The sequence below is a fragment of the Sus scrofa genome, chromosome 5 (genome assembly GCF_054392235.1).
Source record: "Sus scrofa isolate SSC_HxYL_T2T_F1_AM1 chromosome 5, Sscrofa_HxYL_maternal_Yorkshire_Landrace_v2.0, whole genome shotgun sequence".
Classification (NCBI taxonomy): Eukaryota; Metazoa; Chordata; class Mammalia; order Artiodactyla; family Suidae; genus Sus; species Sus scrofa.
Genome location: NC_139387.1, coordinates 85143178 through 85169039, shown reverse-complemented (window position 1 = coordinate 85169039; position 25862 = coordinate 85143178). Strand labels below are relative to the sequence as shown.

Genomic DNA, 25862 nt, shown 5'->3' with positions numbered 1-25862 from the left:
TCCTCCCGGCCACGTGGCGGCCAATGCAGCGGCTCACAGCCCCTACCCCGACACCCCGGCCGCCGCGACCCGGGCACGCACCCCAGGGCTGCTTCTGCCTCTCGGGGTTTCTCCCGGCTCCGGCTCCGGCCCGCTCGGCTGCCCCCGGGGTCCCGGCTCCGCCCCTTGCCCGTGCCCGCCCCCTTTCCTACCGCGGGGCCGGGCGCGTCCTCCCCGCCCCCTCTGCTAGTCCCGGGAGGGGAAGGGGGCGGGCCGCGCAGGGGGTGTGACAGCTCCCGCCCGGACCAGTGCCAGCAGCAGCCTCGCTTCAGTGCCCGGTGCCAGCTGGCTCTTTCTTCTGGGACGGAGGGGAGGCTCGGGGCTCCTTGTCGCTGGGGGTGGGGGACGCCCCCCCCCAAGTCCCCAGCTTATTTCCCCCCCCCCGCCTCCACCCCAAGAGGAGCCTCTCCCCCTAGCTTGGCTGGGGCTGACCTGACAGCGGGTCCAGCTAGGAATTGGCCTGTTCACTTCGCTTGGAACTTACAGCCGCGGAGCAGACGGGGGACTCGCTGGGGGGAGTCCCCCCCACCCCCAGCCTTTTGCTAGAAACTGCAGGGCTGTGTGAGCTTGAGAAGGAACATGAAGGTGGGTGAGGTGGGGTCGCAGGGAGGGGGAGCAGGAGAGGAAGCTGACGCGGTGGAGGAGATGGGGTGGGAGAGAGCTCTAGGCTTGCTCAAGGGTTAGGAAGGAGGGGGAAAGAAGGGTCTGAGCTGAAGCCGCATTTCTGGGGGATCCAATGAGTCCAGAGCCTCATAGGGAGTTGGTGGAGATCCCTGCGGGGCCATGGGCGGTGGGGTGGGGCAGCATTCCAAAGAAGACCGGGCCTGTTCACTGCTCTGCGCCAGCTGGAGACCCCTAAATGCGCCAGACCGGCAGGCCCCAGTGAAGGTTTTCCTGTCCCTCCCCCGGCTCCTGGCAGGGGTGCAGCACCTCCGCCTGACCAGTCCTGAGGACTCTGAGGAAGTGGTTCTGCCTGGGGCAGTTGCGTCTTGGTCCAGCTGCCCCAGCCCTCGCCTCATGGCCGTCTGCGGTCCTCCTCTCGTCACAGGTGGGCTGGCCAGGTGAGAGCCGCTGGCAGGTGGGCCTGGCTGTGGAGGACGGCTCAGCTCTGGGAGCACCAACGGTGGGAGGCCTCCCGGACGTGGTGCCGGAGGGGACGCTGCTCAACATGGTGCTGAGGAGGATGCACCGGCCCCGAAGCTGCTCCTACCAGCTGCTGCTGGAGCACCAGCGCCCCAGCCGCATCCAGGGGCTTCGCTGGGTGAGTGTCCATCCCCTGCTTGGGCCAGGCTCGGGCACCAGGGCTGGAGGGGGCCCTGGATTGGGAGAACAGAACATGCTGCTGGTGGCCCCACTTGCTCTTGAGGGCGTGGGGGATACTGCTGGAGTGGACAGGGGGTCAGGCAGCTTGGCTGGAGCGTGTGGGTGGCTCATGCAGCTGCACTGTGTGTGCTGCCCAAGACCCTCTATTCAGGCATGGGGGAAGAGGAAAGGGATTTGTCATTTATCTGTCACCTCTGTGTGCCTTGAGTTGGGTGCCTGTGTGTTCTCCAGGTGGGAGGGGGGCATGTATGAAATCCCGGGGGGGGGGCACAGGTCAAATGAGGGGTGAGGGAAGCTTGGTTCCCATTCTTGAAACATCACCATGGCAACGTTCTCCTTTAGTGAGGACTGAACTGCATGGAGTCTGCTTTTTGGTTTTGGGGTGAGGTGATCGTGTGAACATTGCTTGGCATTCATTGGCTTTGGGGGGCTCGGGGAAGGATTCTGAGAAGTTGAGGGACTCCGAGATGAACAGAGATCCCCTTGCTGTGAGGAATATCTGTGGAGCTGCAAGAATGAAGGCGAGAAAAAGGGGGGGAGAGAAGGGGGGACAGGGTAATGGCTGCAGGATCCAAATTAGCAGAGAATCTCTTGCCAACCACCCAGACTCAGTAGAGTTTCTTTATCTGAGATTTGGTGAATCCCGTATGTGGCCCACCTGAGGGTAGGGTGCAGGGAGGTCACTTGGGCTAAAGAGTGGAGGGAAGGAAAGCAGGAGCAGATGACCAACTGGGGAGAGCTCCTCTCTTATCAGCAAGTCCCTTTGTGTAGAATGACCACCAGCTTCTGCCACCTTCCTCCTACCGCTTCCAACCACCATTAGTACTTACCAGAATGTGAAGCTGACTTGAGACAACCGAGGCCTGGTGGGGATCTCCTTGCAATGGGGACAGAGGGAATCTACGTATCAGTCCCCAGCCCTCCCCTCCTCCGTCCCTCTCTGGGCCTTCCTGATGAGGGGACTCATGGCCCTGGGTCCAGCTGCAGATGGCGCTCTGGAGGGGGCAGGAGAGCCAGGCGCCTTCCTGGGCTTAGCTGTCCACCCCCAGCCTCCCAGGTCACTGGCGTAGCTACTGCTTGGAGCCAGTGGGCTGGAACCCTCCCTCCCTCCTTCCCTCTCAGGCTATAATTACTTGTGCATTTCCTGTCCCCTTCCCAGCTCAGAGAGGCAAGGTGGGGAGTGGGGGGAAGGTCAGGTGTCAGGACAATGAGGTCACTGGAGGATCCCCTGGGACCCAAAGTCTGGGAGGGGTGGAGAAGGCCGCCAGGCTGTCTCCTGGCTCCCCCAGTCCCCCAGAGTTGAAGGGCTATTATGCCTGGGGAGGCCGGAAGGGTGGGGGTGAGGGTTGGTAGAGTGTGGATGGGGTCAGAGGCACAGAATCAAGGCTCCTCCCCTGCCAAGTGTGTGTGGGTGGTGGGGGCAAGCACGGATTAATGGTTAGAGGGAACTTAGATTTTTAGGGCGAGAGTCAGGGGCCATGCCCTCTCCTGAGGACCATCTCTGGGGAGTGGCGATGGGGTGGTTTCGGCCCATTGTGTCTGGGTTTAAGAGACTTTGGGTACCTGGGAAGCTACCCTTCTCATCTCTGAATGATGCCTTTGGTCTGGCGGGTGCCTAACAGGGAGCATGGACACACAGGGTGAAGGGTGGCTCTTATAAGGAGGTAGAGTCCAGAGCCCCAGGAGAACAATGCTGGCAGTCGTTCAGGCCATACCCACCTCTTAGAAAACCAAAGGGGAACCCCATCAACCTCCTGAGGTCTGAAGAGAGCATTTTCTATTTCTACTAGACCAGGGCAAGAGAAAACGAGAGCAGGTTACAGCAGGAGGGCTTGAGGTTAGATACAAAAAGGACTTACAACCATGGCAAAGGTGATGCTGGAGCAGGATGGAAGAGCATCACCTTTGGAAAACCAGAGGGGGAGATGAGCTCTTGTCTGATGTCTGGGACCCAGACAATAGAGGGACCGATCTGTCTAGAGACAGGGGCAAGGTCAGGGTGATCTCTGGTGGGTCCTACAAGGTCAGAGAAGTCTGGGGTGTACCTCTTTGAGTGATTGTTTGTGGGGGCTGGGGCTCTATTCTCTAACTCAGAAAACATGCTTTTATCCAACCTGCCCAAATAATGGTAGTCACTAATGGCTGTGTAGTGCTTTTGTCCCAGGTGCTATTATGAGCTTTGCTTTATCATACCAAGTAATCTCACCATAGCCCTGTGAGATGAATACTAATGTCATCATCTTAGTTTAGAGATGTGAAAGCAGAAGCACAGAGAGGCTAAGTGACAAGTCTGGGGTTGCACAGCTGCTAAGGGACAAAGCTGGGCCAAGGTCCTAGGCGATCTGGTGGCAGATTTCAAGCTCCTGGTGTAACTCTTTCTGGCTGCAGACGGTGACACGGACGCCCCAGAGCATCACCCCCACTCATGCATCCTTTTCCAGTCTCAGCACACACGGCCCTGGCCTGAGACCCTAGCCGTGGCCTAAGGGAACTGGTCTGACGGGTCCCCACGCGGCTGTCTGGCTCTGTGCCTGCCCCTTCAGTGTGACTCTGACACTCAGTGACAGGGAAGGGGGAGGGGCAGGCCATGGCACTGGTACCAGGGAAGCCAGCTTGCCCCTCCTCTTCCACCCCGAGTCCTTCCCATCCAGGCACGAGAGGAGGGGGGGAAGCGGGGCCTTCCCCCTACTCATTCCAGGCACTGCCTTCCCACTGAGAACCCCCTCAGCGGATAGGGTCACCAGATTAGGGACAGGGTCAGCTGAGGTACAACATTTCTTGCACTGCGTCCAGAGGAGAAGTGCCCATCATGAAATAATCATGTTACATCAAGTCACTTCGCACTTACTAAGTCGTTGCTACAAGCCAAGCACTGCTCCGAGGGCTTCAGCTTATGAACTTGTTGCATCCTCAGAATTACCCCATGGGAGAAGCCCTATTATCGTCACTCCCTTGTTACAGATGAGGAAGCCGAAGCCCAGAGAGCTTTATGAGCAGCTCAAGGTCACACAACCAGCTAGTAAAGGGGGAACCAAGATTTGAACCCAGGCACCTGGCTCTGGAGCCCACACACTTGACCGCCGCCCCTGAAGAGCACCCTGATCCTAGGAGGTCTGAGCGCTCAGGACCATGGGTGGGGCCCAGAGGAACTTTGTCTAACCCATATTTTCCAAACTTTCTTGCCCATGGCACATTCCCGAGGGCAGAATTCACCTCTACCATCCCCACTCCCATGGCACAGGGTGGGGGCAACACGGGGCCATGGAGGCACCGTGGGAGATGGTGGCATTCAGTGGCTAAGAACGTGGGCTTTGGAATCAGGCGCAGCGTGAGTTCTGGTGCCCCTGTTTACCAGCTCTCAGGGCGGGTTATGTAACCTCTGAGCCTCCTTCTCTGCCGCTGGGAAATAGGAGATAGATGCTTAAGTCAGGGTCAGCGTATTGAATCCAAGGTACAGCTGCGACCTTATGGCTGGAGCAACACCAGATCCTCAGCCCAGTGCGCTGGGCCAGGAATCGAATCCGCACCACCACACAGACAGCCCTGGAGCCTTAACCCGCTGTGGCACAGAGGGAACTCTGGATGTGTCATTTCTAAGCAGTTGGGAGGCTTTGGACACGTTCTTCATCTCTCTGGGCTCCCGCTTTCTTTGGCAAAATGAGAAGGATGCCTTCAGGTCCCTTCCTCAGCTCTGATGGGCCAGAACCCCTGGCCTCTGGGCCTCAAGCACATCCCCTGGGGCAGGACAGGAAATGGTTTAAGCCTGGCCGAGTCTGAGATCTGGGTCGTGACCAGCCTGGCCAGATGACAGGGCACCTCCCCTCCTGATGTGCCCTCCGGGGTCAGAATAATACCCGGAAGGGAGTGTGTGCCGGAGCCCGGTTGTGGGCACCAAAGGGAGTTGGGGCAGGGACTGGGGCCACCTGGGCATTCTGACATGAACAACAAGTGCTTAGCACTGTTTGTTCCGACACAGGGGGCTGGCTGGGTAGCATTCCAGCCCTTCCTCCTTCCTTGGCTCCTCCCCCTTCTCCTCATTTCCTGTCGCTAAGCCTCCAAGGCTCAGTCTGGCACCAGGATGGGCCCCATGAGCCGGGCAGCGATACCTTTGGGGCACCTAGCGACTTCTTCCCGCTGCTGGGCCAGGCACCCCGCACGCCAGACCTCAGGCCTCTGCCTGGCCCACAGCGTGACGATGCCGGGACCAGGGCGGTGGCTCTGGCCCCAGGCCTGGTCTTCCATCCATCCCGCAGCTCCCCAGCCAGGTCCTCTTCAGGGCCCTGAGCGCAGATGGGAAAGTGGCAGAGAGAACAAGGGAGGGAGAGGAAACGGGCAGGTGTGGTGGGTGGAGTGAGACCAGGAATGTGAGCACTTTGGGTAGGACTTGAGTTTATCCGTGGCCGTCTGGCCGTGTCTGAGGTACACTGGGCAATTCACCTCTAGACTTTGTTTCCTCGTAAGCCAAAGAGGACAGACACTGCCAACTCTGCCTACTTCCCATCCAATCCTTTTTTTTTTCTTTAAAAAAGTTGTTTTTTGGGGGCAGGGGTGGCCACACCTGTGGCACATGGAGGTTCCCAGGCTAGGGGTCAGTTGGAGCTGTAGCTGCCAACCTAAGCCACAGCCACAGCAACATGGGATTCAAGCCACAACTGCGATCTACACCACAGCTCACGGCAATGCCAGATCCTTAACCCAATGAGCGAGGCCAGGGATCGAACCTGCAACCTCATGGTTCCTAGTCGGATTCGTTAACCACTGAGCCATGACAGGAACTCCTTTTTCAAATTAAAACAAAATTTTGCTATTATTAAATTGTAGCTGATCTACAGTTTCTGTTGTGCAGCATAGTGACCCGGTCATATATATACACACGTTCTTTTTCTCATACCATCGTCCATGATGGTCTGGTCTATCCCAAGAGGTTGGATAGAGTTCCTATCCGGTACAGCAGGACCTCATTGCTCATCCATCCTAAATGTAACAGTTTGCATCTACCAAGCCCAAACTCCCAATCCATCCCACTTCCCCCCACCCCCGCCCACCTCGGCAACCACAAGTCTGTTCTGTGTGTTCATGAGTCTGTTTCTGTTTTGTAGATATAGGTTCATCTGCACCATATTTTAGATTCCACATGGAAGTGATATTGTAGGGTATTTGTCTTTCTCTTTCTGACTTACTTCAGTTAGTATGAGAATCTCTAGTTGCATGCGTGTTGCAGCAAATGGAATGGCATTATTTTATTCTTTTTATGGCTGAGTAGTATTCCGTTGTGTATGTGTACCACATCTTGTTAATCCATTCATCTGTTGATGGACATTTAGGTTGTTTCCATGTCTTGGCTGTTGTGAATAGTGCTGCTATAAACATAGGGGCACATGTATCTTTTTGAATCATAGTTTTGTACATATACATATTTATTTATTTATTTACTTTTGGCGGCCCCATGGCATATAGAGTTCCTGGTCCAGGGATCAGATCCAAGCCGCAGTTGTGACCTACACTGCAGCTGTTGCAACACTGGATCCTTCAATCCATTGCTCTAGGCTGGAGATCAAACCGGTGTCCTGGTGCTGCAGAGATGCCTCTGATCCCATTGCACCCCAGCGGGAACTCCCTGATCCTATTTTATATGGGATCAGATGAAATCACAGAGGTAGACATACTTTGTAAACTGTCAAGTGCCTGTCCGAGAGAGTAGGGCATCCTGTCCAGACATGTCCACAAATCCCAGTTCTCAGGTGGTAGAAAAAAGGGGCCTGAGAGGCTTCATGGCCGACATCTCAGGGCACACAGACCCGGGATCCTGGATGGCACGATTGATGCCAAGGGCAGGGAAAGCTTGGTCACCGGTGATTATACATACACCCCATCTTCCGGAGCTGTCGGTGTGCTGCCAAGCCTGACTCACTCTTGGGGGGTTAGGAACTTGCCCCAGCATCTCGGAGAGGAAAGGGGCCCTCCGGCAGCCCGCCTGCCCTCTGCTTCACAGATGAGTAGTAATGGCTATAACGTGTACACCCAGCAGTGTTATATTCCAACCAGTGCTTTACACATTTGATATATATCAACTCCCATAATTCTTGCAAAGCCTGAATCGTTATTGCGAGTGGATTATAGATTTTATAGGCAGGGAGAGGTTAAATCATAAATTCAGAGTCATATAGTTAGTAAACAGACGAGCCGAATTTGAGTCCAAGAGTTGGTTCCAGGGTTTCTCACTTCGAGGCTGCACCCAGGCCCACAGAGGGCAGGAGATGTCCCCATGCTCCTGTGTTGGGGACAGACCCCGGCTTGGGATCAGGCCACTTGCTTCCTGGCCTCCCATCAGCCTTCTTATCTCAGGTCCTCAGGCTCCCCCAGCTCCACGGTGCTCTGCCCTCACCCAGTGCAGTTTACCTGGGAGCCGGGCACCCCTGAGGCCTGAGTCAGCAGCATGGCCACCTCATCTGTGGGGATGCAGTGCTTGGGTCGGGAAGGAAGACAGGGGTTTGGGGGCAGGACAGCAGGATGGGGATAGGTGGCTTACGGGGTGGCGGGCCAGGGTTGCTCAGTGAGTATTTGTGGAAAGAGTAGCTAATGAATGTCTAGAGTCGGGGACTGGGCAGGGGGGAGCAGAGATGGGGGAGGCCATCCAAGATCTGGGTTTGAAGGCCTGGCACTAACATGCAGACCCTCCCGCTGCCCTTAGACGCCACTCACCAACAGCGAGGAGTCCCTGGATTTCAGCGTGAGCCTGGAGCAGGTACAAGTCACGGTGGGGGGTGGCGTTGGAGCCGGGAGGGGGCAGCATAGCCAGGGGTCAGGGCCTGAGCCAGCTGGGCTGCCCCCCGCATCCTAGGCCTCCACAGAGCGGGTCCTCAGGGCTGGGAAACAGCTGCATCGACATCTCCTGGCCACCTGCCCCAACCTCATCCGAGACCGAAAGTACCACCTTAGGCTCCACCGGTGAGTGACGGCTGCCTCCTCGTCCACCCCACCCTCACCCGCCGCTGTTTCCCCTTCACCCTGTGCGGGCACCGGGGCCCAGCCCTGCCTCTAGCCTAGGAAGGCGCCTCTCCCTCCTGCCATTTGACTCTCCTTCCTCGCCGACCCTGTCCCCTTCTCCTCCCAGGCAGTGCTGCTCTGGCCGGGACCTAGTAGATGGGATCTTGGCCCTGGGGCTGGGGGTCCATTCCCGGAGCCAAGCCGTGGGAATCTGCCAGGTGCTGCTGGATGAAGGTGCCCTCTGTCATGGTGAGCCCGAGCCCTGGGTGGGTGCCCGGGGCTGGGCAGTCCTGGGGAGCAGGCATCCGGTGGGCATGGCAGCCAGGGGAGGCGGGGGGGGGGCTCATATCCACATGGCCTCAATTTCCTCTCCTCCCCCCTGCCTGGGCCTCTGCCCCCCAGTGAAACACGACTGGGCCTTCCAGGACCGAGATACCCAATTCTACCGCTTCCCGGGGCTGGAGCCAGAGCCTGCGGGTGTCCATGAGCTGGAGGAGGAGTTGGTGGAGGCGCTGACCCTGCTCTCCCAGCGGGGGCCTGACGCCCTGCTCACAGTGGCCCTTCGAAAGCCGTAAGTCAGGCACCCTGCATCCTGCAGCCCCACTCTCAGACTCCATGGTTTCTCAGTTTCCTTCATGTTGTTTAAAACAATTTTTTTTTATTATAGTTGATTCACAATGTTCTGTCAATTTCTGATGTACAGCAAAGGGACTCAGTTATACATATATATATGTGCATCTTTTTTTTCTCTCATATTACCTTCTATCATGTTCTACCACAAGTGATTGGGTATAGTTAGTTCCCTGTGCTATACAGTCAGTTGCCCTTGCTTTTTTTGGTCCTTTTTTCAGGGCTGCACCCATGGCATATGGAAGTTCCCAGGTCAGGGGTCAAGTTAGAGCTACAGCTGCCGGCCTACACCACAGCCACAGCACCTGGGATCCTTGCCCCATCTGCGACCTACACCGCAGCTCACGGCAATGCCGGATCCTCGACCCACTGACTGGGGCCAAGGATCGAACCCTCTTCCTTAGGGATATTGGTTGGGTTTGTTGCAGCTCATCTACGATGGGAACGCCCTTCCCTTACTTCTTAGGGAGGGGACGGACCCCGGCTGGACCAGAGGCCTGAGCTCTGGTCTGTGTTCAGCTGTGTGATCTTGAGCCCTCCTTCCCTCTCTGACCAGGTCCTTCCTCTCTAGCTGAGGCCGTGGGGCACAGGGCCTTCGAGCCCCTGCCCACTCTGAGCTGCAATGATGGCTGAGAGACGGTGGGCTTTGGAATCCATAGGCAGGTCTGGGTTCAAATCCCAAGTCCCACCGGCCACCAGCTCAGTGCCCTTGGGCCTCGCCGTGCCAGCTTCCTCTTCTGTCAAAAGATAACATGACCCACGTGGCGGGGTTGCTGTGAAGGCGGAATGAAGTAAGGCGTGTAAAGCGCTGGGCCCAGAGTCTGGCTCACCGGCTCTGAGTAAAGAAAAGGCTGGTCCCCTATGGATAAACGGCCACTGCTGGGGCACCGGCTGGCCCAGTCCCGAGCTTGGTGGGCGCAGTGCCTCCCCGTGCCTGGCCTTGGGCCCACAGCTCATCACCGCCTCCCGGCCCTCCTGTGCCCACAGCCCGGGTCAGCGCACAGATGAGGAGCTGGACCTCATCTTTGAGGAGCTGCTGCACGTCAAGGCTGTGGCCCACCTTTCCAACTCGGTCAGTGTCCGGCCCAGGCCCGCCCTCCCCCCGCCCCAAACCTCCCTTCCCTGTGACTACGGCCCGTCCAGGAGGCACTCCCCTCCCCATCTGCCTGGGGCTTGGAAGCTTGCCCCCAGCATCCTTTGAACATCCTTCTGCCTCTCTTTGCCTGCTTCCTCCCCTTGCTTTGTCTCCTGCTGAACCCCAGGTCACCCTACCCCACCACCTCTCTGTCCCTGGAGCACCCGTGGCCTTGGACCTAACCTCCTCCCCGCTCAGCTGGCCCCTCTGCCCCTGGACTCCCCTCACCACCTCCTCTCCCTGCCCACAGGTGAAGCGGGAATTAGCGGCGGTTCTGCTCTTTGAACCACACAGCAAGGCAGGGACTGTGCGTAAGTCCGACAGGACGGGCTGCTGGGCATCAGGGGCCGGGATGCGGGCGGAGGCCCCTGGGGAGAAGTGGGTGGGTGCCTGGGGGCCTGTCTGACCTGTGTTTCTCTCAGTGTTCAGCCAAGGGGACAAGGGCACCTCATGGTACATTATCTGGAAGGGATCTGTCAACGTGGTGACCCATGGCAAGGTGTGTCTTCCCGCCCTCCCCAGCCACCTGGGTTGCAGCCGCTCTCTGGTCCTTGTCCTCATGGGCAGGGTCTTTAACGGGCCCCAGGCTGCAGACCTCCCAGGTCCCCTCCTGGATCAGTGGCTCTGGCTGCCATGGGTCTGTGCCATTGAGGGCTGGGGGCTGGGCTGGCTGTGACTCTGGCCTGGCTGCAGGGCCTGGTGACCACACTGCACGAGGGAGATGACTTCGGACAGCTGGCTCTGGTGAACGATGCACCCCGGGCAGCCACCATCATCCTGCGAGAAGACAACTGTCACTTTCTCCGCGTGGACAAGCAGGACTTCAACCGTATCATCAAGGTGCTGCTGCTGGGGGTGGGGAGGGCGGGGGACACGGGAGGGACATGTCTCTGGAGAAATGGCATGGGGCACGGAGTAGGGACCCGAGAGCCTGGAGGTAGGAAAGCTCGGGGATTGTGGCCGGAGGTGGGAGCCCAGCCCTGGGTGTGTGAGGAGGTGCAGAGCATGCGAGGAGCTCAGCGGGCCTGGGAACCTGGGGTGAGGTTCCAGAGGGGTGGGAATGCAGGATGAGAGGGAGGCAGCCTAGTGGAGAGGGGGATCCATGGAGGGAACCCTGGGAGGGATGGGGTGGAGGAGGGGCTGAGGCTGGGCAGTGGGCAGGCATGGAGCGATGGGCAGTGAATGGGGTAGGAGAAGGGCTGAGGGTCCTTGTGGGGACCTTGTGAGGCTCAGGGTTTGGAACAGGGGAGTAGAGGGTCTAGAATGGGGGAAAGAGTCATGGTGTGTGTTGAGCCCTGGGTGTGGCTTGTTCTCCAGGATGTGGAAGCAAAGACCATGAGGCTGGAAGAGCATGGCAAAGTGGTGTTGGTGCTGGAGAGAAGCTCTCAGGGCTCTGGCCCTTCTCGTCCCCCCACCCCAGGCAGGAACCGGTAACACACCCACCATGCTCCCTCTCCACAATGTCCCACTTGGCCACCTCCTCTCCTTCCATTTCTCAGTCTTTCCTCCCTTCCCCCATGTCATACCCCTGCCCTCTGGCCACCTGGGGTTAGAGAGGCAACCAGAGACTAAGATGCATCCCCTGAGTCGGTCCCTGCTCGGCCTCAGGGTGGGAGATGGCTGGCAAATAGGGAAGAGTGATGGGATTGATTATTGATGTCTGCCCGGCTGCGGGAGGGGCAGTTGTGCTATGGATTGGCTATTTCTGCTAGGTATACAGTGATGTCTGGCACACCAGAGAAGATCCTAGAACTGCTGTTGGAGGCCATGCGGCCCGATTCCAGTGCTCATGACCCAACAGGTAGGGGCAGGAGACACTTTGCCTGCTCTGACTCATTGGCTTAGTCCGTTGGGTTGGCAGGAAATCCTCATTCCTGTGCTCCTGGCTTGGGTGGGAAGCACTGTGACAGGGGCTGGGTATGGCTGGTCCTTTGCCTATGGTGGGACTGGGCAAAGGGATGCATATATTTGTGCTGAAGCCCCCACCTGTCCCCCCCATCCCCGCCCTACAGAGACATTCCTCAGTGACTTCCTCCTGACCCACAGTGTCTTCATGCCCAACGCTCAGCTCTGCGCTGCCCTCCTGCACCAATATCCTTCCAGCCCCGGTGGATTAGGGTGGTTAGGTGTGGGGCAGGGAGCAGGAATCCCTGTAGCCTGGCTGAGCTGAACCCTCCTAAGTGCCAGCGTCATGCCAGGCCCAGTTTGCCCTTGGACCCTGGGCATCCTGCCTCTCCTTTGCCCGAGGTGTGGTGGGTGGTCTGATTGGATGTTGCGGTTCCCTTGACTGGTGCCCACCTTCCACGCGGAGCCGGCAGGAGGCAGCGAGCAGGAGTGCAGCACCTACGTCTGCAACAGGAGGCAGCAGATCCTGAGGCTGGTCAGCCAGTGGGTGGCTCTGTATGGCCCCATGCTCCACACTGACCCTGTGGCCACCAGCTTCCTCCAGGTACCTGGGAGTGAGGCAGGGCTGGACCAGGCTGCCTGGGGTGGACTCAGCGTCTCAGTCAATCTTGGCTCCTCCCAGAAACTGTCAGACCTGGTGAGCAAGGATGCCCGGCTTAGCAACCTGCTGCGGGAGCAGTGGCCCGAGAGGCGGCGACACCACAGGTGATGCTTTAGCTCAAGTGAACATGTCGCCTGTGGGACAGGCAGTGCATCAGGGTGGAGATCTCTGGGATCAGACACAGGGCTTCCATCCAGGCTGCACCAGGATAGCTGTGCCGCCCTGAGCCCGGCCCCGCGCCTCTGCCCTAGGGCTTGGGTGCTCATCTGCAGAGCTGGGAGAGTACCTGCCCCACTGCACCAGAGGAGCAGCGCAGAGCATGCTGGCTTACTTGTCCAGTCCTGCTCCTTTCAGTGCGCGTTCTTCCCAGTCCCCTTGCTGCTCACCCTCCCATCACGTGTCCATCCATGCCCACGGAGCACAGTCACTGGCATGTCACCCTCCTACCCCAGGGCACCTGCTCTTCTCACTTCCTCCTGTCTATTGCCAGCACTCTGCAGCTCCTGCCACACAGCCTGGGCAATGTCCTACCCACCGTTTACCTCACTTTCCTAGACCTTCCTGCCTGCCCCACCCCCACCCCCACTGCCCCCCACCCCGGGCATCCCATGGGGCAGCTGAGGTTCAGAGAGAGCGCACCCTCACCGGCCCTGCCTGCCCCCACAGCGCGCCTGCCCTCCCTTGAGCTCGCTTTCCCTCCCCTGGCAGCCTGGGAAAATCACCGAATCCAGGGGCCGGGCTTCAAGTTTTGTGCATCTCTGGTGCTACTCGCCCGAGTCTGCAGCCCTCGGAGCCTGGGTGAGGGCAGGTGGAATCCAGAGCTCGAGCCTCTCTTTTTCTGACCCCACGTGTTGTCCTGCCCACGGTCTCATCTCCCTTCTCACTTGCTCCCCAGGTTGGAAAACGGCTGTGGGAACGCATCTCCTCAGATAAAGGTACCTGCCCCGGTGGGCTCCCCTTCCCTCTGCTGGACCCCAGCTTTTCCCTCCTCCTTCGGCAGCCCCCCACCTAGAGGGCTCTGTGTGGGAAGACCCCCTGTGCACAGGCACTCCCTTGGGTCTGGGAGAGGTGTTCCCATCACAGAGTCCTGGCTGCCTGTGGCCCTGGGGCCAGGCCCTGCGGGGAGACACAGAGATCTAAGGTCGCCCCTGCCCCCACCCCACCCCAGGGGCTTTTATTCCACCTGGGAGGTAATTGGAGCTTGTAGTTAGAGCCAGAGAGCAGTTCCTGTCTGGGAGGTGAGGAGTGGTGCTTTGGAGGCGGCCTCTGAAGCCCGGGGGGTCCCTGGGGGGCTGTGCAGGGAGCCCAGAGGAAAGCAGCCCCCTCCAGGGGGGTCGGGGATGAATGCATCCCCTGGAGCCGGGATTGGAGGAATGGTGGGGAAAGAACTGGGAAGGTAGGCTGGCACTGGTTGTGGGGCGTCTTGGGTTGGGAATAAAATCCAGATGCGTCACCTGGGCCTGCGGCGCCAGCTGCCTCTTCCTCCCACCCCCTGTCCCAGTCCCCGCTCCTCAAAGTAGTGACGCTCCTTCCTTCCCGGCTCTCCCGCCCTCACCTGCTGGTCCCTCCCGTCTCCCGGTGCGAGCCCCTCCCCCACTGGCTCCCTGCCAGTCGGTCCCGAGACTCTTCCTCCAACCATTCATTCCCCCCTTGGAACTGTTTTCTTTGTTTCTTTGTCTCCTTGCTTATTGTCTGTCAGTAGCTGTACATCCCACTAGAATACCGGCTCCACGGGTGAGGGGGGGGTCTCCCCAGTCAGGGACCAGGGGGGAACCGCCCTTGCAGGTGGGCCGTGCACTCGGTGCCAAGGAGGTGGTCAGGGCCAGGAGAGCCCCCCTGGCCTCGAGGGGCTTGCAGGGAAGTGGGGGACAGACAGAACTGCAGAATGATCTGCTGTCTAAGGACCTGCTGTTCTGGAGGCAGGAAGGGAAGGGCTGACGGGGTCGGGGTTCGGGGTCAGGGAGAGCGTCCTGGGGAAGTAGCCTCTAGGGCTGAGAGGGCAGGGCAGGCGTGAAGGTGGAGGTGCCTGCCCTCTTGAAGGAGCCCTGGAGGAGGGGGGAGGCGGGCAGGGCTGGTGTGTGTGTGTGTGTGTGTGTGTGTGTTGGGGGGCCTGTGGGCCGTGGTCGGGGGCCTGGCCTTTCTCCTTGGAGCAGTGCGAGCCCTTGGAGGTGTTGGAGCCAAGGGTTGACAAGACTGGATTTGTGTTTTGAATAGGTCAGCTGAGGAGCCTGCCCTTTATCCGGCAGACAATGACGGCCTTGACGCTGGGATAGGAAGCTTAATCTAGCTCTGGTCAGGCAGATGGGAGTGGGAGGGAGGCCCCAGGAGTGGGGGTGGCGGGGATGAGCTGGGCCAGTGCTGTAGATAAGGGGTGAGGACACACGGGCAGGTGAACCCGGCTTGGCCTGGGCTGGGAGGGGGCACACGGAGACCCCAGAACTTGTGGGGAAGTGGCAGTGGGGGGAGGGGGTGCGGCAGGAGCCCCTAACCCCTGAAAATAGTCTGGGAGGTAGGATGAGGGGATCTGAGGGGTGTGGGGAGTTTGGGGTGTGGGAGTGCAGACACAGGAGGGTCCGAGGGGCATCTGAGGGCAGAGTTTGGAGGAGAATTCATATGGTTTCAAGAATCTTCCATATGCTGGGGTGGGGGAGGGTGCACAAGGCTGGGAGCAGCTCTGAGGGGTGTGCAGACGATTTGGAAATCTAGAGAAGAACCGTGGACCGGGAGCCAAACTGATCTGCCAGCTTCAGAGCTGGGAGGAGGAAGAGGCGGTTCAAGAGTTGGAAGAAGAGCTGGTGGGCAGAGACGCTGTGTGAGAGAGGCCTGGGCCAGCGGGGGCTCCCCATCGGCCCGCCTGGGGGGGGCGGGCTCCGAGGAAGGGTTGTGAGGCGACAGGGCAGCTGACACAGTCAAGTGCAGGTAGACAAGAGCACAGAGAAGGGGAGGAGCGGGTTAGGAATCCAGCCGGGCCGCTTAGCAGCTGTGTTGCTTTAGGTATGTTACTTAACCTCTCTGAGCCTTATTGATCTTGTCTCTAAAATGGGAGTCATAATAGTATTTTGTCAAAGGGCTGTGGTAAATATTTAGATACTTACAATAAGCATGCGCTTAGCCTGGCACGGAGAAAATAGCAAGTGGTAGCAGAAGGAGGAAAAGGGAAGAAAAACTCAGGGTCAGCAGCTGAGCTGTGTTCACATTAGAGCAGCTCTGGACCTAATAGGCTGAGGGGTGACACGCACGTGGAGGGGCGCAGACTGTTCTTAGCTCTGCTCTGTCTCTTGTCCTGGAGCCTTGGTCCCCAGCAGCTTACTTGACACGGGGCAAGCAGAGCCTGGGAGTGGTGTGTATGCTGTGTGGGTCCCGTGCTCCTGGCGACAGGGTCTCTGTCCCTGAGTGCTCTCCTGAGTCCTCTAGGCCTTCCTTTCTCTCCTTTGCAGGCCCGGCACATGCCTGTTTGGCTCCCCAGCCAGGACGAGCCCCTTCCCAGCAGCAACTGTGCCATCCGAGCTGGGGACAAAGGTTGGTGGGCCAAGCCAGCCACCCCTTGGCCCATGGGGTGCCTGGCCGAGGATGGCGTGCTGTGCTCCCTGGGGGTCTGTGTTCCCGGCTCCTCCCCTCCTTGGCTCAGGGCCTCCCACCAACCCGGGCTTCTCTTTGCCCCCTTGCCCTCCCTCCTGGGACCCTCCCACCGCTGCAGGTGCTGCCTCCCCATCCTGGGCTGGGGAGACCAAGCAGCCCCCTCCCGCAACTCAGGCCCATCTCCCTCTCAGTCCCCTATGACATCTGCCGGCCAGACCACTCGGTGCTGACCCTGCAGCTGCCAGTGACGGCCTCGGTCAGGGAGGTGATGGCGGCCTTGGCCCAGGAGGATGGCTGGACTAAGGGGCAGGTGCTGGTGAAGGTCAACTCCGCAGGCGGTGAGTCGTGTGTCTGGCTGGGTAGGGTGGCCCCAAGGGTGGGAGCCCCCTCAGAGAGGTGCCCATGCCCTGCATTAAGATCATCATCGTCTCGATCCACGTTAATGACAGGTAGCATTACAGGAGGTGGGTTACATCTCTTCGAAAGTGCTTTGCACGCAGTGTTTTACGAGCGTGAACCCTGGAGCCTGCTGCCTGCTTTTGACCCCAGTCTTTCAGTTCCCCCTCTGTCCTTTGGGCAGGATGCTTCATTCCTCTGAGCTCTGTTTTACCATCTGTAAAATGGGGATGAGAAGAGCACCTGTTTCACAGAGGCATTGTGAGAATTAAGTGAGTTATCTAGGTCCCGTTGGGGCTTAGCAGATTACGAACCCGACTCATATCCGTGAGGACTCAGGTTTGATCCTTGGCGTCCTTCAGTGGGTTAAGGATCTGGTATTGCCGTGAGCGGTGGTGTAGGTGACAGATGCGGCTCGGATCCAGCTTTGCTGTGGTTGTGCTGTAGGCCGGCAGCTGTAGCTCCGATTTGACCCGTAGCCTGGGAACCTCCATATACTGCAAGTGCAGACTGAAAAAAAAAAAAAAAAAAAAAAGTTACTCTATTACAGTGGTTAGACCGTGTCTGACCCATAGTCAGCACTACATAGGTATTAGCTACTAATGCTATTATTATCATGCTTATATATTCATTCAATCCTAATAATGATCATGTAAGATAGGTGCCTTTGTCCTATTTTCAGATGAGGAAAATGAAGCTCAAGGGGATTCAGCACTTTTCCCAAGCTCACACAGTGAGAGCGTAGCTGGCCTTTGAGGTTAGGTGGTTGTTCATTTAGTCTGTAGATGTCTTTGAGGGTCATCTGTGGTCCAACAGTGTGTTAGGAGGTAGAGGTACCACAGCAGGTAAGGTGGAGCAGCTTGATGGTTAAGAGTCTAGACGGTGGACTCCCAGACCCGAGTTGGAACCCCAAACCCACAGCTTACTAGCTCTGTGGTTCTGGATAAGTTGCTTAACCTCTCTGAGTCTCTCTTTCCTTGTCTGTCGAATGAGCACCATAACTGAACCAATCCCACAGGACTGCTGTGGCTATTAAATGATACCCTTAGCATGGGACCTGGTGTAAAGTTGCTGCTCAGAATGTGGCAGCATGAGGATTATTTAAGACCTGCTTTTGGAGTACTTGGCACATTAAAAACCACTGTTGTCCAGGAAGGACACAGCTCAGGTCTGACAGCTGGAGCTCAGGGTAGAGTAGACAGGTGTGAGAGGCCTCCAGAGAGCAATGTCAAGGAGTGGCCGCAAGACCTGCAAAGCCTCTTCCTTCAGGAAGTGGAGAGAGGATGAGGTCACCTGTGCCTGTGGGCTGCCCTGGGAAGCACTGCCCTCTGGTGGCCACGTGGAAAATCGCAGTGGCCCAAAGCCAGTGCTGATTGAAATCCTGTGTCATGCCCTGTTCAGAGCACTCATGATTTTGATGGACACCCATGTAATCAATATTTATTACAATAATCAATATTTTATTACAAACTCCATATTGTTCATCTATCTGTTTGTAAGTCACAAACGTATATACACCTTCACCAATATTACGTAATCATAAAGCAACACACAAAACAGAAATGTAAAATAGGTACGAAAAATCAACACAGGTAGAAGAGCTAGTATTTTTTTCTGGACACATGGATAGTCTTGTATACCTGACTTTGGAGGCTGCTGCTCCGGGGACTGGGAACTCAAACATGACAAAAAACACAGTCCCAGTCCATAATAGCTGATGAAAATCCACATGAAGGCTTCCGTAGGGTGTGTCCCATTTTAAAAGGGCTTGTATATGTGTCATATACTTATAGCTGCTATTTATACTCACTTGTTTCATTTGACCCGTGCCTAGTCAGGGCAAATCTTAGTGTCTCCATTTGACAAAGGAGGAAGCTTAGGCTCAGGGAGGCTGCAGCGTTGCCCGGGGCAGCCTGTCTCATTATAACTCCCCTTTCATCGTTTCTGGCTGTGCTGCCCATGTGTGTGGATATGTGGGCACATGCACCTGTGCCTTTAGAACATCTGCCAGGACTCCAACCCCGCTACTGGGAGAGGAGACCTCCCAACCTCCTCAATGGAGCCTCCGCCCTGCCTCTGGTTGCTCCTTGGCTTCCCTCTCTGTCCTCACCCAGCACAGCCTCTGCTCTCTTCGCAGATGCCGTTGGCCTGCAGCCAGATGCCCGTGGTGTGGCCACATCCCTGGGGCTCAACGAGCGGCTCTTTGTTGTCAACCCACAGGAAGTGCATGAGCTGGTAGGGACAGACAGGCAGGGCGCGGGGCTGGGGGAGGAGCTGTGTTTGGGGGGTGGTAGAGGTGGGTGCTGGAGGAGGGTCACACAGAGAAGAGAAGGGGGCCTGGCTTTGGCTGCTATGGGGCCTTAAGGGAGAAGAGGAAGGAGTGGGCCTCTGATGATGGGGACCTGGGGACAGGGGCTCCCCAAAGTTGGGGGCAGTGAGAGCTGGTTGAGAAGAGGGAGACCTGCTTCACTGGGGGTTCCCCAGAGGACAGGAACCCTACCAGGAGTGCCCCTATCCAGTACTGGGGCACTGTTAGGGTCATGCCTCCTTGGGAAGCCCCATCCATCGGAGGCCCCTCCATTCCCTGCGGCACCTCTGCCCTCCCCGATACTCCCCCGACCCTGGGCGCAGAGTCTTTGCCCCAGACTCCCTCCTCCCACCATGCACCTTTCCCTGGATTCCCCAGGCGCCCCCTGAGCACTCTCCCACCTGCAGACCCCACACCCCGAGCAGCTGGGGCCCACCGTGAGCTCTGCTGAGGGGCTGGACCTGGTGAGCACCAAGGACCTGGCGGGCCAGCTGACGGATCACGACTGGAGCCTCTTCAACAGCATCCACCAGGTGCAGGGGCAGAGCGCAGGGGAGGAGAGTGGGTGGCAGGGACTCCCCCCCTGGCACGTGCTGGCCTCTCATGCTGCCCGCTCCCAGGTGGAACTGATCCACTACGTGCTGGGGCCCCAGCATCTGCGGGACGTCACCACCGCCAACCTGGAGCGTTTCATGCGCCGCTTCAACGAGTTGCAGTACTGGGTGGCCACGGAGCTGTGTCTCTGCTCTGTGCCCAGCCTGCGGGCCCAGCTGCTCAGGAAGTTCATCAAACTGGCAGCCCAGTGAGTGCGGGTGGGCTGGGTGGGGTGGATGGCAGAGTCCTGAGGCCGCCTTTACTTAAACCCCTGATCCGTGGTCAGTGTGTTGCCACATCTGCCACCCCTTGCTTCTCTGGGTCCCCTACCCCATCCAGCCCCAGTCCCTGCAGGGGCGGCGCTGGCCTGGGCCCAGGCCTGGCTGTTTGTCTGGGCCTGGGGCTCTGCCCGTGGTGGCCTCCTCTGAGGGTCTCCGGGTCTTCTGTTCCCAGCCTCAAGGAGCAGAAGAATCTCAATTCCTTCTTTGCTGTCATGTTTGGCCTCAGCAACTCGGCCATCAGCCGCCTGGCCCATACCTGGGAGGTGTGTGACATCTGCCGGGGTCTCCCCTCCCCTGTCCTGAGTGGGGACCCTGGGAGTCTGAGTTGGGGATGGGGCTCCCCACCCCTCAGAGCCCTGACAGCCCGCCTGCCTCCCCTTCACAGCGGCTGCCCCACAAAGTCCGGAAGCTGTACTCAGCCCTCGAGAGGCTGCTGGTGAGTGCTGGGCTCCGGCCGCTCCCTCCAGAAATCCTGCTTCTTGGCTTCTCAGCAGCCCCTCTGCCTGTCCTTGGCCACCTCCAGGGTCTCCAACCCTGGGTCAGGGCCTGGTTCTCTTTAGTCTGTGAGTTTGGGGGGCTGGCTGAGGAAGGGGGTGTTTCGCCTTACGGGGAGTCTGCCTCATGTATCATACGCCTCAGCATGTGTGGGGGTGGCCCTGGCTGCAGCTCTGAGGGCGCATGTGCAGGGCAGTGTCTGGCCCTGGGCATCCCTAGGGGACACTGGTTTCCAGCAGACCTGCCTCAGGAGCCGGTCCCCACAGTGGCTCCCTCGGCGTGCCAGGGCCTGTCTGTGGTCCCTCAGGAGACTCAAGGAGCCAAGGGGCGAGCCGAAGTCAGAAGATAAGTCTCGAGTAGAGGAGATGAACCCTCCACTGCCAGGACTAGCTGAGGGGTTGAAAGGCTAGACAGGGGCCAGGAGAGGAGCTGGTGCACAGGTGTTTTACCAGCAAGGCCCTAAGAGCTTCCTTGCTTTTTTTTTTTTTTTTTTGGCCTTTGTAGGGCCACACCCGCAGCACATGGAGGTTCCCAGACTAGGGGGTCTCATTGGAGCTGTAGCTGCCACAGCCACAGCAACGCAGGATCTGAGCTGCATCTGCGACCTACACCACAGCCCACGGCAACGCCTGATCTTTAACCCACTGAGTGAGGCCAGGGATCGAACTCGCAACCTCATGGTTCCTAGTCGGATTCCTTTCTGCTGCACCATGATGGGAACTCCCCCCCTAAGAACTCTTGAGAAAAAATTCTCCTTGTGGGGCTCAGAAAGGTTGAAGGTATTTACCCAACAGGGAGCGAGAGGGAGAGACAGCAAGGGAAGCAGGATAGGGACAGGAAAGAGAGAATTTTCCAAGAAACCCCAGGGCTTCTGTGATAACGGCTATGAAAGTGTCCTTGAGGGAGTTCCCGTCATGGCTCAGTGGCAAGGAACCCGGCTAGTATCCATGAGGATGTGGGTTTGATCCCTGGCCTCACTCAATGGGTTAAGGATCCAGTGTTGCTATGAGCTGTGGTGTAGGCCGCAGATGCAGCTCAGATCCCGCGTTGCTGTGGCTGTGGTGTAGGCCGGCAGCTACAGCTCTGATTCGACCCCTAGCCTGGGAACTTCCCTATGCCATATCTGTGGCCCTAAAAAGGAAGAAAAAAAAAGTGTCCTTGGCCTAATCGGAGGCCAGGAAGCCACATGGTGCAGACTGGCAGTCACAGCTCCAGCCCCCTCCTGCCTGCTGCAGAGGCTGCCTTGGTGAGATCTGGGGCCTGAGAGGAGGCCGAGTGCCAAGGGGATGGCACTCTCCTTGGTGGGGTGGGCATTTGGCTGCGCTGAGACACGTGGTGGGTGGTGGCGGGCAGGACCCTCCCCTTCTCACCATGACTTCTTCCCTCTCAGGACCCCTCATGGAACCACCGAGTGTACCGTGTAGCCCTCACCAAGCTGTCCCCTCCTGTCATCCCCTTCATGCCCCTTCTTCTCAAAGGTAAGAGGACCAGCGCCCGTGTTCCTGCCTCCACACCCTCCATCCTTGTGTCTGTGTGTCTGTCTGACCCTCCAAGTGATTCCAACGTGCTGACGCCCTGGTCCACAAGTAGCAATGGGGAGTCTATAGGATGGAAGCGGAGTTAGGATGCACCGGGAGTTCCCACCGTGGCGCAGCAGAAACGAATCCGACTTGTATCCATAAGGATGCGCATTCGATCCGTGGCCTCATTCAGTGGGTCCGTGATCCAGCGTTGTCGTGAGCTGTGCTGTAGGTCACAGACGCAGCTCAGCAGCTCAGATCCTGTGTTGCTGGGGCTGCGGTGTAAACTGGTAGCTGCAGCTCCGATTCGACCCCTAGCCTGGGAAATTCGATATGCCGTGGGTTCAGCCCTAAAAAGGAAAAAAAAAAAAAAAAAAACCCAGGAGTTCCCGTCGTGGCGCAGTGGTTAATGAATCCGACTAGGAACCATGAGGTTGCGGGTTCGGTCCCTGCCCTTGCTCAGTGGGTTAAGGGTCCGGCGTTGCCGTGAGCTGTGGTGTAGGTCTCAGACGCGGCTCGGATCCCTCGTTGCTGTGGCTCTGGCGTAGGCCGGTGGCTACAGCTCCGATTCGACCCCTAGCCTGGGAACCTCCAGATGCCGCGGGAGCGGCCCAAGAAATAGAAAAAGACAAACAAACAAACAAACAAAAAAAAAAACCAGAGGATGTGCAGGCAAATATTGGTGACTTGAAATGACCAAGGTTGGGAGGCCTCAGAGATACAAGGAGATTCCTCCAGGTGGGGAGTGGGAGGCAGAGGGCCGAGTGGAAGGGGACAGGCCCGTGTCACACTGTTCCTAGCCCTGCACCTTTCCTTGGCGGCTGGAAGGGGAGGGAGCTGGGGACCTGTGAACAGAGCCCATCTCTCCATAGACATGACCTTCATCCATGAGGGAAACCACACCCTGGTGGAGAATCTCATCAACTTTGAGAAGATGGTGAGCTCGAGGAGACTGGGCGTGTGACACCGGCTCGGGCTGGCGGCTCTGCCTATGGCCTTGGAAGGGACAGGGGGTGGGAGATGGTCTAAAGCCGCCAGCAATAATATAAATAAGAATCATTCCTTTAAAATGGGCCCTGCCTCACTCCTTTGCATGCCCTCAGGGGGCCTGGTCTCTGCTGGGGAGTGCTGGGGTGTGCTGGCTGTGCTGGGGGGACAGCCTCAACCGTCTCACCCGTCAGCCAGCGTCTCCTTCAGGCCTCTTTCTCTCTCTAAGCCCTCCCTGACCTCTGTTCCTCCCAGTGCCTGGTCCCCGCCGGGACACGGCAGGCACGGCCCTATCTCCTACAGCCCCTAGTTCCTAGGAGCCCTTCAGGCCACACCAGGGCCCTGTCCCTCACACCGGGTCTCATGTCCTTGTGTTGCCCGCAGAGAATGATGGCCAGAGCCGTGCGGATGCTGCACCACTGCCGAAGCCACAGCAATGGTGAGAGGGCAGGTCCCCCTTGGTAGGCGCCCCTGACCGAGACCCCCCTTCAAGGCATCAGCTGGGCCCTGTCTCTCTGATTCCCACCTCTTACCTCCCAGTGCCCCTGTCACCACTGAGAAGCCGAGTCTCCCACCTGCACGAGGACAGCCAGGCGGCCAGGATTTCCACGTGTAAGTGGGGGCAGGGGCGGGTGCTGACAAGCTGGCCGTGGCTGGCATTTACAGGCATGGGCACCCATGACGCCTAGTCGCATTTCCCTTCTTCCTGTCTCCTTGGCCCTCCCTGCCCAGTGTAATCCCTCTCCTGAATTTTTTTCTTTTTTAAAAAATTTTATGGCCCCATCGGTGGCATATGGATGTTCCCAGGCCAGGGATTGAATCTGAGCCATAGCTGCAACCCCACCCCTCAGCGGTGGCAATGCCCGACCCTTTTAACCCACTGTGCTGGGCTGGGGATTGAACCCATGCCTCCACAGTAACCTGAGCTGCTGCAGTCAGATTTTTTTTTTTTTTTTTGCTTTTTAGGGCCACACTTGTGGCACATGGAAGTTCCCATACCAGGGGTCAAATCAGAGCTACAGCTGCCAGCCTACCGCACAACCACAGCAATACCAGATCTGAGCCTCATCTGTGACTTTCTCCACAGCTCACCACAACGCCAGATCCTTAACCCACAGAGCGAGGCCAGGGATCAAACCCACATCCTCATGGATCCTAGTCGGGTTTGTTAATCACTGAGCCACGATGGGAACTCCTGCAGTCAGATTCTTAACCCACTGTGCCACGGTGGGAACTCCCTGAATTTTGAGTTATTTTCTTGTTTTTGAAAATAGCTTTATCATATATTTTATAAAATATACACACAGTTATATATATCTTAAAAATATCTCATAATTTATGACAACAAAATATTCTCCAGTTTTAGTTGTTTTTGTATTTAGCAAAAGAGGTATTAAGCTGTATGTAATTTGGAGGTCCTGTTTTCTTCTGTCTGTTTTTGCGTTTTTTTTTTTTTTTTTTTTTTTTTTTTTTTGCCTTTTCTAGGGCCGCTCCTGTGGCACATGGAGCCTCCCAGGCTAGGGGTCCAATCCAAGCTGTAGCTGCCGGCCTACGCCAGAGCCACAGCAATGTGGGATCCAAGCCACTTCTGTAACCTACACCACAGCTCATGGCAACACTGGGTCCTTAACCCACTGAGCGAGGCCAGGGATCAAACCCGCAACCTCATGGTTCCTAGTTGGATTTGTTAACCACTGTGCCAAACCCGCAACCTCATGGTTCCTAGTCGGATTTGTTAACCACTGCGCCATGATGGGAACTCCCTCTTCTGTCTGTGTTCTTGACCCCCATGCTTTTCTGCCGCCAACAGGGAGCAGGTGTCTTTAAGATTGGCCACCTGGGTGGCCGAGGGCAGGAAGGCTGATTTGCTTCTTGGCGGGTGGAGGGGGTGCCCCCCTGACCCCTCTCCCCTCCCCCAGGCTCGGAACAGTCCCTGAGCACCCGGAGTCCGGCCGGCACCTGGGCTTCTCTCCAGCAGCTGAAGGTCATTGACAACCAGCGGGAGCTGTCTCGCCTGTCCCGGGAGCTGGAGCCTTGAGGAGTGGTTAGGCTGGAGCGGGCACTTGCCACCAGGAGAGCCAGGGCTTGCCGGGCCTGGAGGCCCACAGGCTGGCCGAGCCGGGCAGGGCTCTCCACGGACTGGACTCGAGGCCCTGGAGCAGGCGACGCGGAGGCTGCTGTCCCCTGTGATGACAGGTGGCCAAGAAGGACCTCAGAATGAGATGAGCGGGGGCCTCAGGCCAAGGAATGGGGGACAGAGAGGCCCCGGAGCGGGTGGGAGAGCAGAGCGCCCTCTCTGTTCAATAGAGAGCTCTCCACACCCAGGTTTTTACCAGGTTCTGTGCCTCGCGGCTTTGTTGTCCAGCCATCTCTGTGCCCCTGGGCTGTGTGTCCATGGTGGACTGAGCATCTGCATGTGTGGCATGTGTGTGGCATGTGTGTGGCAGGGGCAGGCCCACTGCCTGGGGAGGCAGAGAGGCGGGGGCAAGGCTGCTTTTCCTTCCACAGCCTGGGAGGTAAACAGCTGGTTGTGGTCAGGGCTGTGTGTCTAGGGCGGGGGGTCCCCGAGGAGCCTCCCTGTTACCCTGAGTGAACAGAGAGGCTGTGTTCCCTGGCTAGTCCCGTGGGGGTGTGGCGGGGAAGGCTGAGCCCTGCCCGCTGCCCAGGACCAGGCAGGACTCCAAGGCTGACTGTGCCCAGACCTAAGCCCCCTGGTCCAGGAGCTTCAGGAGTCTGACCCCGCATGGGGCTGGCCCTTGTAACCCAGCTCTCCACAGTGGTCTGAGGGGTCTCTTCCCCCCCCACCCCAGGCCACCACTTCCTGCCCCTCTGCCTGCAGCCTGCTGGGTGGTGCTCTGAGAGGCGACAGTGACAGGGCTGCCGAGGCAGAGGCTTCTGAGGGGATCCCATCCCTTGCTGATGCCTAAAGGCATCCAGGAGTCAGATATCTTGTCAGGGTGCAGTGGTCCTCTCTCCCTTCTGCACACCCCCTGGTACTGGCCACCATGTGGACCCCTTTTGCCTGGGGACCTCATTCAAGGACACTCCAGGTGGGGGCGCCCTCCTCTCAGCTCCCTGTGGC

At 58.1% G+C, this 25862-nt stretch overlaps 1 protein-coding gene across 6 annotated transcripts; it reads left to right on the top strand.

Moving 5' to 3' along the window:
• The first annotated feature begins 316 nt into the window (after window positions 1–316).
• On the top strand, window positions 317–25104 carry RAPGEF3 (Rap guanine nucleotide exchange factor 3). Of its 6 annotated transcripts, none has more exons than XR_014804141.1 (28): window positions 317–624; window positions 1088–1300; window positions 8054–8107; window positions 8204–8310; window positions 8477–8598; window positions 8775–8920; window positions 9967–10051; window positions 10365–10425; window positions 10537–10613; window positions 10808–10954; window positions 11432–11544; window positions 11827–11915; window positions 12127–12205; window positions 12413–12563; window positions 12642–12724; window positions 13516–13555; window positions 16058–16139; window positions 16391–16537; window positions 18733–18830; window positions 19282–19436; window positions 19524–19705; window positions 19951–20041; window positions 20164–20214; window positions 21664–21751; window positions 22666–22730; window positions 23165–23219; window positions 23321–23392; window positions 24700–25104. XR_014804141.1 is itself a non-coding variant. In XM_021092602.2 (28 exons), exons 5-28 carry the CDS (start codon window positions 8506–8508, stop codon window positions 24816–24818), a joined length of 2340 nt encoding a protein of 779 aa, XP_020948261.2. In that variant the 5' UTR covers window positions 317–624; window positions 1088–1300; window positions 8054–8107; window positions 8204–8310; window positions 8477–8505; the 3' UTR covers window positions 24819–25104. The 6 variants fall into 6 exon arrangements, 3 of the variants coding, with proteins under 3 accessions (XP_020948261.2, XP_020948257.2, XP_084813421.1); XR_014804139.1 differs by having other exon boundaries at window positions 8752–8920; XR_014804140.1 differs by having other exon boundaries at window positions 8752–8920; window positions 16318–16537; window positions 19311–19436.
• Window positions 25105–25862: the final 758 nt, after the last annotated feature.